A 16,268-nucleotide genomic window follows, 5' to 3' on the forward strand; every position below is an offset into this window, starting at 1 on the left:
AAAAAAAAACGACTTTATTCAACAATTCGTCTCCTCCTCATCACCCTGTAAACAGTGTATGCTGTTCTGTGTCAGCTGCGTCACATGGATACGCTGTTTTCGTTTAGATCAAATCACAACAACGTAGGAAACAGATCCGGCGTGACGCTGCTGACACAGAACAGCATGCGTTGTTTACGTCCAGCGGATACTCTCCAAAATGGCGCTACAGGGTGACGCGGAGGAGATGAATTGTTGAATAAAGTCGTTATTTTTTTTCTGTTTTGCACACAAAAAGTATTCTCGTAGCTTTGTAAAATTACGGTTGAACCCCTGATGTCACATGGATTATTTTACCGATCTCCTTGCTATGTTTCTGGACTTGGGAACATTTCAGTTGTATTGCTGTCTATGCAGGGTCAGACAGCTCTCAGATTCCATCAAAAATATCTTAATTTGTGTTCTGAAGATGAATGAAGGTCTTACGGGTTTGAAACGACATGAGGGTGAGTAATAAATGACAGATTTTTCATTTTTGGGTGAACTAACCCTTTAAATGCAAGTTGACATTGACTATAGCTCCAAAATATAAATACCAAAATGTTAACTGTAAACTGCAGAGCCATAGACTTACAGCTAGTGTAGATACTGGTAGTTAAGTATTTTTTATAATAATCATTTGGTTGTTATTATTGATAAAATAGGTGTTTATCACTGTCATCTGCTATTTTTAAAAGCTTATGGGCAAAATCATTACGAAAAACAAGACATTTAGGACTGCTGTATGTTTGTTTTTTGTTTTTTTAAAAGCCCAGCACTATTTTTTATTTTTGTGTTTAATATAACAGTTTGTGCCATAATTATAATTCTTTTTGTGCACTGTATTTGGTTGTTTATGCTCTGCTGTTATGTGACCTCTCTCTTTTCGTTTCAAAGGCATTTGAGGTTGCTGAGAGTGAGTTGGGTATTCCAGCCCTGCTGGATCCAGAAGACATGGTGTCCATGAGCGTGCCTGACAGATTGAGCATCATCACCTATGTATCTCAGTATTATAACTACTTCACCAACAAATCTCATAGTGAGTATTGAACACTGCAAATAGATGTGCTAACTTATACTAACATTTTATTTACACACACAGAGAGACAACCGCAATGCCTTTTTATAATCTCTCCCAAAGCTTAGTAAATAAAAAAACTTGCAGCACATTCTGTGTGTAGTGTCAGTCGCATACAAATGACTCTTATGAGCCAATCCATTAAGATTAAATTCTTGTCCATTTTGTACAAATCTTAGCAGCAGATGTGAAATGACTGCAGTGCTGCACTTATTTTTTTCTGCAATATATTTCTGTATGCAGTCATTGTCTGAGCGCATGTCATGTCACAGAACACTGCAAGTGTGACTGAAAGTGCAAGTGATTTTCTGAGGTGTTGTAATACATGAGTCATTTAAGCAGTATCACATTGCAGTAAACACCGAAAATGGGGGGGAAAAAAGAGATCCATAGTCAGAAAGAACTATGTTCTTGTTGACAATAAATTTCCAAACCTGATTGCATTGAATAAGAATGATTTGGTTTGCACTACGCCTCACACTGGGTTGCAGTTTTTAGGATTAATTTATTTCTCATTGTTTTGCATGTAAATGGTTTGAACTGATTTACACTGTATTAACCATTAGGTGGTGCAAGTAAACAAACCAGCTTTGCTGTTTGAGCAATTTACCTGTCCAGATTTTTTTATTTTTTATTTTTATGTTTAGGTTTATGAATCAATGCCATTTTTTAATTTTTTTCAAGTTTGTACTGCCTTTTGGCTTAGCTATATCTCTGGTGTAATTGACAGTATGTCCCCTGTGCTGTCAAAAGAACTCAAATTGTATTGTATATTCCTTGAATTAGTACATTTAATGTAGAAAAATATGCTGGACACATGCTACTGAATGTTTGTATCCTCTATTTAGCTGTCTCCACAAAAATAAAGAGCCCTGGTGGTCCTGGTCACATCAAACCAGCCATAAAGAGACCATCTGCTCCTCCAGAGGGCCGTGACACTCGGACTGAGGTAAAGAATACAACATTGTTTTTAAAAAGCAGACGTTTTCTTGTTCTTTTTAAAATCTTAATACCTGGATAGCTGTAGACCTAACAACCACTCTGTATGAGCATAGACAAATTCTCCGAAAATTCAATCTTTTAACCACATTTAAAGATTTGCAGTTGCACCATAAGTGGAGTGGAATTTATTATTACACAAGATGGAGAGCAGTGAGATCTCATTTTGGCCTGATTCCATGTATTCAGAGCAAAATACTCTGCCATTTGCTCTAATTCATTTATGAAATCAGCAGTCAGAGCTAAATCACATATTTGGTTTGTGGTAGATATTGTGAGCTGGAGTTCAGAGAATTTTGCTTCTCCAGAAATGTTCTCCCATACTCCTTATGCCCCCCATTCACTGACAGAATTCTCCTCCTTTTCTTTATTGTCCTTTATCCTTTCTGTTTCTCTTTCTGGCTATCAGTAAAATTTCTCAATGTGTTACTTTGGATATAAGCATCTGTATTGTCATCCTGTGTTTTCAAAGTATAACATTTTTTTTTTTTTTTACATTGTTTGCTTGTTGAAGAAATGTGTTCCAATTTTGTAATGCCATAATGTTAAGTATGTATGTAATTGGTCTTGTATGCATATTTATACAGACCAAAGTATTAGCAAAGTACAAAAAATCTGAAATACGGATCCAAATAAACATCAGTGGATCTCACCATCTTTTCTTCTACCAAACCTTTCCATGTTTTTTTTTTTTTAACCTTCCATCCTCATCCTGGTTCTTGGTGCTACATAGTCTGGTGCAGATTTCCAACCAAAACGCAGTACTCTGAGCAGCATCTGTTCAGTCTGTGGAAAGCATGTTCACCTGGTTCAGAGGATCCTCGTTGATGGCAAACTTTATCATCGGAACTGCTTCAGGTGAATGGTCAACTGCCTAGCATAACATCTGTATCTGAATTGTTCTATTATTTAAAGCTTAAAAATAACATTACTTATTATTCCCTCTGCTGTCATCACTGCTTTTGTGAGAATGTCTGCTTTTATCTCAGATGTAGGGAATGCAGCAGAACTTTACTTCCTGGCTCTTACAAGTTTACAGAGGATCCTGGATCATTAGTTTGCACACACCACTTCACCAGGTCTGCCTCCACCAATCAGAATGGTCATTCAGATATGAGTAATCAACTAGACAAATTAACCTCAACAAGCCCAGAAGACCCAAACAATAGGAGTTTAGAATCTAAAGCATCACACAGCGATGCTGAGATCACCCCGGAGAGAGAGGAAGAGGAAATAACAGAAATAGAAAAATCATCAAGTAAGCAACCAGATGGCAGATCAAAAGTCGAGACAGAGCACGGAGCACCTTGTTCTTCTAGTCCACCAAATCCTTTTGATGAATCTGAAGAGGAGGATCAGGACACACAACAAGAAGACCACAAGCCAGCCGCTGATGTAGCCAATGGCGATGGGCCAGCAACTTTGGTGAAGACTACTGCAGCAGAAGGTAGACCGGTTCCAGCACCTAGACGGGTATTTGAGCTCACCCCTGCTCCTCGGCCTGTACCCAGGCCACGCCCACCTAGACCTTCTGAAAGCCCTATTGTCAATGGTGAGCACTGATGCTGATCTTGTCTGCATTCATAAAACTGTCTAACATTATTCTGGCCATTCTATTACATGTTGTTTCCATGTTTTATATTTGCTAAATGTAATGTTTGTCTTTTAATTGTGGTTCTAGGAGATCCTGATACTCAAATTCCTCAGGCTCCTGTGCCAAGAGAAAGACTGCACTCACCTGCTCGGTAAGATAATTGCTGACATCTCCTTTACTTTATCTCTTATTATGCATTCTTCGGGTTTTGTTTATTTTTTATGTACACTACTGTTCAAAAATTTGGAATAATTAGGATTTTTGATGTTGTTGAAAAAAGTCCCTTATGCTCACCAAGGCTGCATTTATTTAATCAAAAATACAGTAAAAACAGTAACATTGTGAAAAATGATTACAATTTCAAATAAAACTTTTTTTTTCTTTTTTCTTTTTTTTACATTTGCATATATTTGAAAACAGCAAACCAGAATTTTCAGTAGCCATTACTGTCACATGATCCTTCAGAAATCATAATAATAATAATAATTCATATTAATAAAATAAAAAAGCTTATTAGAATCATTTTTGAAGGATCATGTGACACTGAAGCAGGGCTAAAGTTACTGGTGGGCCTATTATAAATATTAAAGTATATCGAAATAGAAAACAGTTATTTTAAATACTAATAAAATTTCAAATTATTACTGTCATTTTCATAAAATACATCCAGCCTTAGTGAGCATAAGTTTAAGCATAATATTTTTTCAAAAACATAAAACACTAAATTATTCTAAACTTTTGACCAGTAGTGTATCTCTTTGTGATTTCCTCTCAGTGGTTGTAATGCATTCCTTCCCCAGCTCTAGCAAGGCCAATGACACTCCTAAACCAAAAGACCCACCCTGGCTGGCTCTTGTCCAATCAGAAACCAAGAAGAAACCAGCACCTCGCCCACCCACAGGTATAGCTATACCTCCCTGCACTAGTTCATCTCCTTCTCAAAAGGAGGAGGAATCAAGACCATCCTCTCCTCCAAATCCCTTTGATAATGATGAGGAAGAAGAGCCAGAAACATGTCCTGAAGATCCCCCTGGTCCTGTGGTGGCTAGTCATCCTTGGTATGGGATCACTCAGGCTTCTGAAATCACATCTGGGGACACAAGAAGACAAAGTCCTGCCCCTTCTGAAAGTCCCATAAGTGTCCGAAGGAAGAAGCGACCAGCACCCAAAGCTCCGAATTCTTCTACATCAGGTTAGTTGCTTACAGTGTCTGACATCATATATTTTGCTTTACATAACTTAAGAGCCGGTGAAGACTGAATTTGAATCGTCCACTATAATATTGAAAGGTGCCCCCTACCACCATTATTTGCTACAATACTTCCTGTATTTCTGCTGTATATAGGTATTCCAACTTGTTTTAATTACATTTAATTAATTAAATTAATTCACTAACAGTTATTTTGATAATCGAGTAATCTTTCCATTATTCTTTCCATTATTCTAATGAATAATTGAGTAATCCGGTTTTTTTTGTTTTTTTGTTTTTGGTAATAAAAATAGACCTAAGCAAACAATGGACTTTAAAATGACTTAAAATACATAGCAATGAGGCAAGAATAATTGGTTCAAATAAAATATCAAACGCAAGTAATCATATGGTTTTATTGAACAAAACACATGTAATAATGTGTTAAAACACATGTTGCTACGTGTACTGCGTTAGGCTAACCGAGACTTGTCATTTGCACTAATATTTTGTTGCTCTTTTGTTAGTTGCTTTTATTGTCCTCATTTGTAAGTCGATTTGGATAAAAGCGTCTGCTAAATGACTAAATGTAAATGTAATAAAACAATATAAAATACATAATGTAATAAAACAATATAATCATAACTTATGTACATTATGTATTATATCAAATGCCTGCAGAGGGCGCCAATGGCCTGACGATTGGCATAGGTTTATGAATGTTTTACCTTGTAAATCAGATAGAATGGTGCACATTGTTCCCAGATGAACCTTATAAGCAACTCAGACTCACAGCATATGCAAAGATGGAGTTTGAGATGGTAAATGATAACTGTTCGTGTGGGGCTTGATTTCAGTTTTGACGTAAACAACATCATCTCCGCATTGATGTTCTCTTTTCCCACAATAGTTGTAATTAACAACGCAGCAGCGCCGCATCTAGTGGCTTCAACTGGATAGGCTAACAAAAACATTAAAATGCAATGACATACATCGTCATCGCATCTCGTGTGCCACTGATAAGGCTACCTCCTTAACGCACACCTAAAATTCGAATGCAACGTTTTTACATTCGAATGTGGATTTTTATTTTAAATTCGACGCAATATAAAATACATAATGTAATAAAACAATATAATCATAACTTATGTACATTATGTATTATATCAAATGCCTGCAGAGGGCGCCAATGGCCTGACGATTGGCATAGGTTTATGAATGTTTTACCTTGTAAATCAGATAGAATGGTGCACATTGTTCCCAGATGAACCTTATAAGCAACTCAGACTCACAGCATATGCAAAGATGGAGTTTGAGATGGTAAATGATAACTGTTCGTGTGGAGCAGCATTTAATGTGAACAGAGCCACTCTGAGATGCACTCAACCTACATGCATAAAAATAAAACGCATATTAAATCCACGGCACATATATTTATTTAATTAAATCACAGCTTTGTAAATTCACAACAGCACTATGCTTTATTATGATTTTTAAATGGTTTTAATATTTCATGCAGCTTTAGAAAATGGTCTAATAATGCTTTTCATAGATTCTTGTCCGTGGAATTTTGCCGGTTAAACGACATGGGCAAAATGCATTCGAGGATTTTTTTTATAATCGAGTACTCTTAATTTAATCGAGGAATCATGACTAGGGCTGTCAAAATGGCTGAAAAACTAAATTATTATATTCAAATTTAAAATGCATAATTTCAGTTAGGGCGAAGAAAAGCTTTTGGATTCTCTCCTGAAGCCACAAGAGGGCGCATCGAGCAAAATATTACTAATGCACGTTTCTTCAAAGCATAAGGGAACATGACTATCTGTGAAAAAAGTGCATAATGTTTAAAATAATGTTTATAAACCAATTATAATTAATTAAGTTGCTTAAACAACTATAAACAAAACAGCATCATGTATGTATGCATAGTTTAATACAATTCGACGAATATTCGAAATTATAATTTTTTTTTGACAGCCCTAATCATGACAGCCCTAATTAAGAATTCATCACAGTTTATTTAGTAATTCATGAAGTTTCAAGAACTGTATGACCTTAATCAATAAAAATTGTAGTTACTGTGGGGTAAAACTTGAAAAACATTAGATTTTTATGCGGCCACACTGGTGTAAACTGAGCATTTTCATTTAGAATTAGAATATTTTAATATATTAATAATTTATTTATATAAATACTTTTAACTCGTCCTACAGCCCTCTCAAATGTTTGAGGCCCCATGGTTGTTACACTATATTGTAGCTGACTAACTACTCACATGTATGTATTTTTTTGTTATATATTTTTTCCCGGGTCATCTCTTTCCTGCTGTTCTTTAGCTCTTCTTTCATCTCAGACTTCCTCTCCTGCTTCTTCTCTAGCTCTGAGCACAGAGAGCCTTTCCTCCTCTTCCTCAGACCACAGTGCAGTCCCCCAGCAACCTGCTGCTGCTGAGGACCATTTGTTTACCAAGAGTGTGTCTGAACCATCAATCAACGCTCCTGCTTCTGCCCTGTCCCAAAAAACTAAGCTTCAACCTCACTGTTCTCCAAACCTGCCTCCTCCACCACCACCTACCAATACCAGCTCAGCACCAGCTACTCCACAAACCAATCGCAGTGTGAGACGACCACCGTCCCCCTATTCACAGACACCCAGCGCTCCAGGAAAGGTTAGATTTACTGTCAAGATCACACTGCTGTTCAAAGTTTTGAATCAGTCAAGAAATTTTTATGCTTTCCTATTCTTTTCACCAACAAAGCATTTACTTGATCAAAAATAGTCAAAACCTATTTTAATTCAATTAACTGTCTATTTTCATATTAGAATTTAAATTCAAATGAGAAATTGTTCCGCTTAAACTAGTTACCACACCAAAACTTTTTTTTTTTGTGCTAAAAAGGCAGTTCTTATGTGTAGAACTACTTACCTATGCCACTGATTCAACATCCCAAACCCTTATTACTAATTCAAAGGCTAACTCAAAAGCGGTACTGTAGAACTAGTAATAGATACTTGGCATGTATTTATGCAGTTATTGGTAAATGGCAAAGAAAGCAAGTGTAATTACCTTTGTTGTTGGGAGGTAATGACATTTGTTGAAATGTAACAAAGTTTAGTAGCAAAATATTTAAAGGGGTCATAAAATGTAGAATCAAAATATGTATATGTACACATTGGGGATGTGATGATTCACTCAACTCACGATTCGATTCACGATACTGATTTCACGATTCGATTTTCTTACGATTTTTTCTAAACAAAATTAGATTTAAGACAAATTATAAATGAAAAGAAATGTCTCTTCATATAAACAAAGGCTACCTGTGCTCTTTCCATTCAAAATTATAGGCAACCACTGCATTTGAATCTCAATCCAAACAAAGATGCTGAATACATGCTACATGAGCAGTTTTTTAAATCTAAATTAGATTGCATAATTTGAAAATTTAAAGCAAAAACAGAATGCTCTGACTTTAGTTTTGTGAAACTACACTACATAAAACATCTGCACGAAACAAAGAGCAGAAGCTCTGAATGAGATGCAGATTCACTCTCTGACAGCAGGTGGCGCTTATGGAGCAGCAGGATACAGCGTTTCCTTGGTTACCACTGTAAACAAAGCAGTGCAGCGCTTATGAACTGCTTTAATATGAATTATACAGAGATGTGATGAAAAGAAAATATCATCTAATCTTTTCTAAAGACAGTCAGTTCCCCTCAGAGATACATTCATATAAACTCCCACCCCCAAATGTATCGCGATTTGTTTAACATCTCGACCGATTTGAATCGTCACATATTTGTATCGATTTTCAACCGGCTCGTGGTGAATCGCTACATCCCTAGTACACATAAAAGAGGTTACGTTACATTAAAAACATACTGCAAGTTTCATAAAATGCACAACATTCTGTAAAGAAGGCTGTGGATAAGGTGCGATGAAGTTAGCCAAACACCGCAGTTGGTGTTTAGTTCCTTTTCTGCAAGAGGTAACACCCCTTGAAGTTGAGTGTTTTTCACAGAGTGAAAATGCAGATGGAAAATGGTCATTTTTACAAATATCGGATCTTTATTGCTGCAAAAAACTTTGCAGACTTCATTAACTAACGATGAGAAACATAATATAAAAATCAGAAACTGCATTTCATGTCCCTTTTAATTGATCAAGCAACAGGGCAGCTGTGACAAGAAGAGTGTGTGTACGAGATTTCATTTCAAGTTTTCACATCTTAGATCCAGGAAATCCTCCAGAGTCCAGAAGCTTTCCTTTCTTACTTTCATTGTTCAATATCTTTGATTAATGCTCTCTCATCACTGTCATCTTCAGCGCACTTGTAAAGAGAATCCATTTAATCGGAAGACAACCACCACTGTAAGCTCTTCTGTATCCAGACCCCCAAAAGGGCCCCGTCCTGCACGACCTCCTGCTCCTGGACATGGATTTCCTCTCATTAAACGCAAAGTGAGGCACAGACAACAGCCTCTTGCTACTTTTATTTTATTTTTTTAACTATCATGAATTTGAATATGGTTTTGAATATGGAAAAGTAGTAATAATATTTTTATTGCATTTTGAAAAATGTATTAGTCTATATAAAAGGTCAGAATAAAAGTAGTTTGGTAGTAACCATTCGACTTTTTCATCAGACATTTGTCTCTTACCACCCATATATTAATGAGTGCATGCTTATAATTTCCTGTCCTGTCATCGTATTTGGTAGGTACAGTCAGACCAGTATATCTCAGTTGAAGACATCCATGTAGAGATGAGTAATCTGGAGAAACGGTTGGATGAATTAGAGCAGAGAGGGGTGGATCTAGAGAAGAGCTTACGAGAATGTTCGAATGGTAAGAGAACTGCATGCTACAGAAGAACTTCCAACATCGGCTGTGCTAATGAGATATGAATTAGTCAAGGATCTGATATTTCTGAGAGTAGCTAATGATCCAGTGTTTTCAGTGTCCTGTAGTGGCTCCGTTTACAGTTAATGCTGTTTCACGCAAACTCCATCTCTGCAGACACAGTGAGTTTGGCTCACTTATAACGTGCATTTAAACGCAAGGCACACCAACCATCTTCAATATTTGTAATAAGAATTGTTTTCAAATTTGTTGTCAACAAAAGAGAAGCTTTATGGCCTACCAGTGTTTTTCCAACAAAATAAAAGCTCTATAGTTTAACATTTGAAAGAAATTAGGATTGCCATAAATATTGTAATTTTTTTCTGAAAATTTCATTTTACAAATAATTTCAATATGTATTTATTGATTTGTTTGATTTTAATAATTTAAATAATAATAAAATATATATTTAATAATAATGTTGATTACATTTATGTATTATTATTATTATTATTGTATAGTCATATTAAATGATAAAATCATATTTTTTCTTGAAAGGGTGAACTGAAAGTGATTAATCAGTGTTTTTTTTTTTATTGTTTGTTGTTGTTATGTGGTTTATAGAGGCTGATCAGTCTGAGACTGAGCCCCAAAACTAACAACTCAAGTCAAAACTTTATAAAAATTTAAACCAAACTGAGCCCATTTCTGGTTCGAACAGAGCAGTGTGCGTGATCTTGGGCATGGCTGCTTTTTAATAACTTGACTGAGTGTCTCTGTGTTTTGTCAATTCAGATGATGAGGAGGAACATCTACTTGTTGACTGGTTCACTCTTATTCAGGAAAAGCATTTACTGGTACGGAGAGAGGCTGAACTGGTCTACACGTAAGTACATTTTTTGCATACATTTAAAATGTTGTAACATTAATAACAACATACTATGTTGACATACTATTGCACATTGATTCTTAAACTGTGAGGCTTCCCTTGTGTATGGTATGGTATCCATTTGCATCCTCTCCAGAGAAAACGTATGATGGAAAATAATCTCAAACTTACATTTATAATTGAATAACATCCCTATCATTAAAAAATGTTGGAACATCAGTTTATAGAGAGAATTTAGAGGCAGTCTTAATTTATTTAGAGAAGGGTGAGACTGTCTTTATATGCATGGACCTCTTTCTGGAAAAAAAATCACTTTTATTTGCATGCCCTAGATGAATTAGGAGATATTGATTGAGTTTGCATGGTTTTAACATTTTATGCATTAGGCTCCTCTATTATTTAATTTAATTTAATTTATTTAATTTTTTTTATCTGAGAAAGCATGTCTTCTTTTCAAAACCTTTTCCATCTTAAATCCTCAAATGTGCTGTCAGAGTGTATCTATCCATATATCTGATGTCCCTGTTCAATTAATAGATTACAGCATCTGGTGCCAAAGTTAGTTTCAGCGCACGGTTTATTTTTGCTGTGTGGATCACGCTGAAGTCAGCAGCTCTGACCGCTCTAGAAAATAAAAATGACAGGAGACTAGAAATGACATGAAAGCAAATCAAAAACATTTGAACTCTGAATGCACACAACTTAAGCAACCAACACTCTGCTGATTGGAGATTTATGTAAACTATTATGAAGTAAATTCGATCCTCATCCTCATTAACGTGATTCCATGACGATCAAGCTTGTAATAGTTCTCAGTTTCCTCTTACCAAAACCATTTGATAATTTTGAGCCATTATTAAAAACAATATTCAGCGTAGTACCCCAGAAATTACATTAGAAGAAATGCAGTCAGGCTGAACACAGCTGTTCTGCTCACGCCATATTCATTCACTCATTCCCTACTGGGAGTATGCAGGATAGCAGTGAAATGTAGTCTGTTAGCAGACTTTGTTATATATATTTAGAATTATTATGCACACCAAATTTTTTACTTTGACATTATCATTTTATGTACATGTATCATTTTAATTTAAAATGTATAGTTTTTATGCAGCCACACTACTGCCAGATTGCTGCTCACAGTTTGAGAACCACTGCCATAGCAAGGTGCTAAAAGTTAACAGTCATGGCTCTTGCCAGTTCTTGTCCACAGATCTGTCAACATGATAATAATAATAATATACAGTATGTCAGCCTGATATTTTCAGGACCTCTGCACAGAACAATGGAGGACAGTTGGGTTTAAGTTAAATATGAAACAGGAAAAATCTCTGTCTGAGTATTATCTGTATCTGGATTTTAGAGCCAAGCAGCAGAACCTGGAGGAGAGGCAGGCCGATGTGGAATATGAGCTTAGATGTTTACTTAACAAGCCAGGTATGAAACAACACAAAAGCCTTGTGAGTAAATCCTCCTCCTTTCTTTCAAATAACAGCCATTCTTTATTCAATCTCTCCTTTATCTCTCTTTCCCAATCGCTTACATCTCTGATAGAGAAAGAATGGGCAGCTGAAGACAAAGACAGGGAAAAGCAATTGATGGCAGAACTTGTCACTATAATTGAGCAGAGGAACCAGATTGTTAACAGCATAGATCTGGACAGACAGAGGTAATCAGTCAGTGCAAATGCACTCTGCTTCATTCTGATCCTGAGCTTGAGTGTCTCTGCTAAGCTGTTTTTCTGTAAATTTGATATGAAATGGAAAGTAATTTTGTCATCAGTATCAAGTTTGCATGCTGTTTTTGAGGAGTTCATCAATTTCTGCTTTAGGGAGGAGGAGGAAGACAAACTAGTAGCTGCTATGCTAAAGAAAAAAGGTCAGTGTTATTTCTCTTTTCACTGACTCTCTCATTCCTCATTCATAATGATACATCTTGCTTTGATTCTTGTATTTCTTTTCAGAGTTCCATGGACCGGCTGAGCAGAAGAAGAAAGCAGGGAAGTTTAAGCCCATGAAGGTTTTGAAGAGACTGAGCACCAAGAATGAAGGAGTAAAGGACAACAGTCCCCGAAAAGAGAACGGTTGAAGGGTAAACTTAGTGAAGGAAAGAGAAGCAAAAAAGGATGTACTACATGTCTAATTAACACTTTTGAATATATTGCTATAAAACCGAGCCAGTTATGTTAAATTTGCCTTTGAGGTAGTAGCAGCTGAACTGATATACTACTGCACTACTGCAGTTTATAAAATTTAAAAAACTAAAATTAACACTGTCTTAGTTAGATGCAACAAAATTTTTGACTTAAAAAAATCTTGAAAGGCTCAACCAATATATAATCTTACTTTAATCTCGACATTTTGAAGTAAAAGAAAACTGATACTGAATGTGATTGACATTACATTGAGAGTCCTAAATTACCCTGACAAAGTTTAACACATACCTTTCTTTTAAACTCATCGTTACGGTCATAGGAAGCCCATTAGATGGTATGACATTAATTTTTGCAAAACATAATTTAATCTTGTTCTCTGAGTTTATATTTATTTATGAATACTGCTTCTTGTGTTTCTGTCCATATTGAAGAGAAAAAGAACTTGCAGTGAAAGTCTTCTTGCCCCATCCAGGCCTTTCATCTGATTAATTAAAGAAGCGTTGTTGAGATGAATGGAGAAATGAATTACCAGACTTGCAGTTTAAAATATTGTTGAGGGAGAGTGAAGCATTTCCATCTCATGAATGCTTTTGTGATTTATGAGTAACAGGGATTTGTTGATTTTTGTCTGCATGGGTTTGGTTGCACCAGCTGTTTAATTTTTTAAAAAAAAGTTTTAAATGGATATTAAGTTACAAATTACGCAGTATTAAATATTTGAGAGTTGCACCATTAAACTTAGTTCAAACATAACTACATATAAATATATACTAAAAAGCCTCCGACCATGAGTACCGACTGGAACATAGCAGATTTTTAAACTGCATCCATAAGCTCATGTTTTACCTGACAGAATACAGTGCTTTAGACAAGTTTGTTTGTGTTGACATTTACACTCGTTTACATTTTAAAAAAGAGAATGAAATGTGAATAACTGACTTGCAGCTCTCCAGCACGAAACCAGATCTAAACAGCACACGTCTGTGTGCATCGTTCTGTGCCAAAAAAAATCTAAATGTCATTTGTTTTTGTTGCACCAGTATTTATTTATTGCTCATTTTATTTACGTTACTTATAATGTTATTTACAGAGTAGTGTTAGAAACATGAATTTAGCACTGGTTACATGAGGCAAAAGAAGTTAGAATTGACCTTAAGAGGTTAAACTGAAAATCGCACTTTTGTTCATGAATTTGAAAGCTGATGTTGAATAATTTAAGATCATTTTCTTATTATGCAACAATGCATTACCTTCATCAGATAGCTTACGATTTACTAGTGTGGACTTTATGTTCCAGTTTAAGCAATATTTTATGAATGGCTGGTGCAACCCTACCCTGGACAACATTTTAATATACACATTAATTTTAATATGATTAACATTGATAAATACACTGCCTGGCCAAAAAATCACATACTCTTTTGTTGAACCACCGTTTTCATTACAGTGTGCATTCGTCGTGGCATTGTTTGCAACATCCCAACATTTTTGCATTAATTTTTGGCAGAGATCATGTATTGACAATAGGAAAGTCAAACCAGTCTGTAAAGTCTACTCCAGCACAGTGAGGTTAAGGTCGAGATTCTGTGGTGGCCAATTCATGTGTGAAAACGATGCCTCATGCTCCCTGAATCATTGTGGAATATGGCCACTGGATACATCATCTGACATATTTAAGAAATGAAAAGCTACACACTGCATCGGTTAGGGTTAAAATAATTATTGTCAAATATAACATGCCAGAAACTGTGAATCCTGCAATTACAATGATCCAATCCAACTCTTAAGTATTTGCTTATTTAAATCTAAACAGCTTTTTTTTGGCCCAGGCAATGTATTTAAATATAATTAATATTTCTTAGACTAATTCATACAAAAAAAATGATAAGTTTGAAAATATTGTTAAATGATATTGTTTAACCCTATGATGAGAAATATTATGTTTTTTACTGACAGGGTATTAGTTCATAGCATAATTTAATACTAGCAAAAGCTGATTGTTTTGGATTTCAGTATGAATTTTAGGTTAACCTACCTAAAAGTGTAAGAAACCATCAAACTTGTAAATGAACTTTGAGCTTGTTTAAAGTGACCAGACAGCTGTGCACCCTGAAGAATCAATGACAGATGAACATTAAAATGAGAGATAACAATAAAATGAGTCTAAACCCTTTTAATAAAAGAACAAAAAAAAAAAAACTTTAAAGCCCCAAGTATACTTCGTTTTTGTAAGCATACAGTCGAACGCATAGCCTTTCGAAGTATACTCTATTTGATGTTGTGCGCGAACGAGGGTGGTCGACACATGCACTGTTGAAAGCTTCATCCATATCTAGTGTCTGCTCTATTTTTCCCTTATAAGTTATGGCCGATAACAAATATTTTTGAACTCTTTTAAACCAAAGCTATCTCATACCCTCTCGCTCACAAGCTCTTGTCAATGCAGCCGTCGGTTGTTTGCAGTCTCCGCTATTTTGCTGTTGTTGTTCCGTCTCTTTAGTTTCGTTTTCTACTGTGAAACAACGGCCCGGTGTTCTAACGATTTGTGCTACCCTGTCAGATTTTGCTACCTCCCATTAAAACAGTAGGCAACACAATGCGACAACAAAAACTACCCATCAGATTATGCTTTATTAACGCCTACACCTACCCCGACACTAAACCTACCTTTACAGTAATGCAAATACAGTAATTATGTTTTGTTCAGCGTGAGAAAATTTACGGAATATTGATGTGCACATGCGCAGTAAGCCCTGGTAGGATGAAATGTCAGGACACCTGTGCCTTGTCCAAATACCCACACTTGCGGTCTTTGCACTTGACCACTTGAACACTTATATGATGTATTTCCTGTATTTTGGCCCAAGTGTTCAAGTGAGGATGAAGACCAAGTGTGTGTCGAACTTTTCATTACCTGATGGGACACACTTATAGTGTTGTAAAAATGCAAGTGTTTACATAGCTTTATTTTAATTTTAATTTTAAATGCTTTGCATTTTAAAATCAACTTCTAAATGTCTGTTCAGTAGTCCCTATAACATGACAATTTTAATTTGTGGTGCTTCTAATTAAGTGATAAAAAGCAGTATAATAAATACTAACAAAATAAATAACAATAAATATCACCACTACTCATCTTTGCACCAATAAAACGTAAAAACACAGTTTTTCTACCAAATTATATGTAATATCTAATTATTATATTAATATTTAACTTGCATTGGAAAGGTTTCCATGACCTCTCGCGAGATCTCGGCAAAAAGTCTCACGATTTATTTCCAGAACATGATGCATGATGGGATACACTAAGCCTCGAATAGCGCTCCGGAGCGGTATTCGAGATAGTGTGGATTTAGTGTGCGTTAAGGGCACTGTGCTTTGGTATTTTTAAGACCTGGGACAGTCTTGCGCACTTACTTCCTGTCGCGCGCACGCGCTCTCAAGTGGCCAAGACCGCAAGTGTGGGTATTTAGACAAGGGGTATGAATGCGATCCGGATCT

At 35.8% G+C, this 16,268-nt stretch overlaps 1 protein-coding gene across 4 annotated transcripts in view; it reads left to right on the plus strand.

Moving 5' to 3' along the window:
- LOC107710163 (MICAL-like protein 1) overlaps window positions 1-13,774 on the plus strand; it is a 25,864-nt gene extending 12,090 nt beyond the window's left edge. For 2 of the 4 annotated variants that reach the window (XM_016514896.1, XM_016514897.1), the window contains exons 3-16: window positions 916-1,057; window positions 1,945-2,045; window positions 2,829-2,953; window positions 3,085-3,647; window positions 3,777-3,840; window positions 4,490-4,881; window positions 7,218-7,549; window positions 9,209-9,343; window positions 9,603-9,729; window positions 10,519-10,609; window positions 11,976-12,049; window positions 12,167-12,281; window positions 12,444-12,490; window positions 12,576-13,774. In XM_016514896.1, coding sequence (XP_016370382.1) covers window positions 916-1,057; window positions 1,945-2,045; window positions 2,829-2,953; window positions 3,085-3,647; window positions 3,777-3,840; window positions 4,490-4,881; window positions 7,218-7,549; window positions 9,209-9,343; window positions 9,603-9,729; window positions 10,519-10,609; window positions 11,976-12,049; window positions 12,167-12,281; window positions 12,444-12,490; window positions 12,576-12,700 — 2,433 coding nt within the window. In that variant the 3' untranslated portion in view covers window positions 12,701-13,774. Of the gene's footprint in view, window positions 1-915; window positions 1,058-1,944; window positions 2,046-2,828; window positions 2,954-3,084; window positions 3,648-3,776; window positions 3,841-4,489; window positions 4,882-7,217; window positions 7,550-9,208; window positions 9,344-9,602; window positions 9,730-10,518; window positions 10,610-11,975; window positions 12,050-12,166; window positions 12,282-12,443; window positions 12,491-12,575 lie in introns of those variants that run through there. The other 2 variants (XM_016514899.1, XM_016514900.1) reach the window with 2 other exon arrangements.
- The last annotated feature ends 2,494 nt before the right edge of the window (window positions 13,775-16,268 follow it).

This window comes from Sinocyclocheilus rhinocerous, unplaced genomic scaffold (genome assembly GCF_001515625.1).
Source record: "Sinocyclocheilus rhinocerous isolate Xijiao unplaced genomic scaffold, SAMN03320098_v1.1 scaffold447, whole genome shotgun sequence".
In the NCBI taxonomy this organism is placed as follows: domain Eukaryota; kingdom Metazoa; phylum Chordata; class Actinopteri; order Cypriniformes; family Cyprinidae; genus Sinocyclocheilus; species Sinocyclocheilus rhinocerous.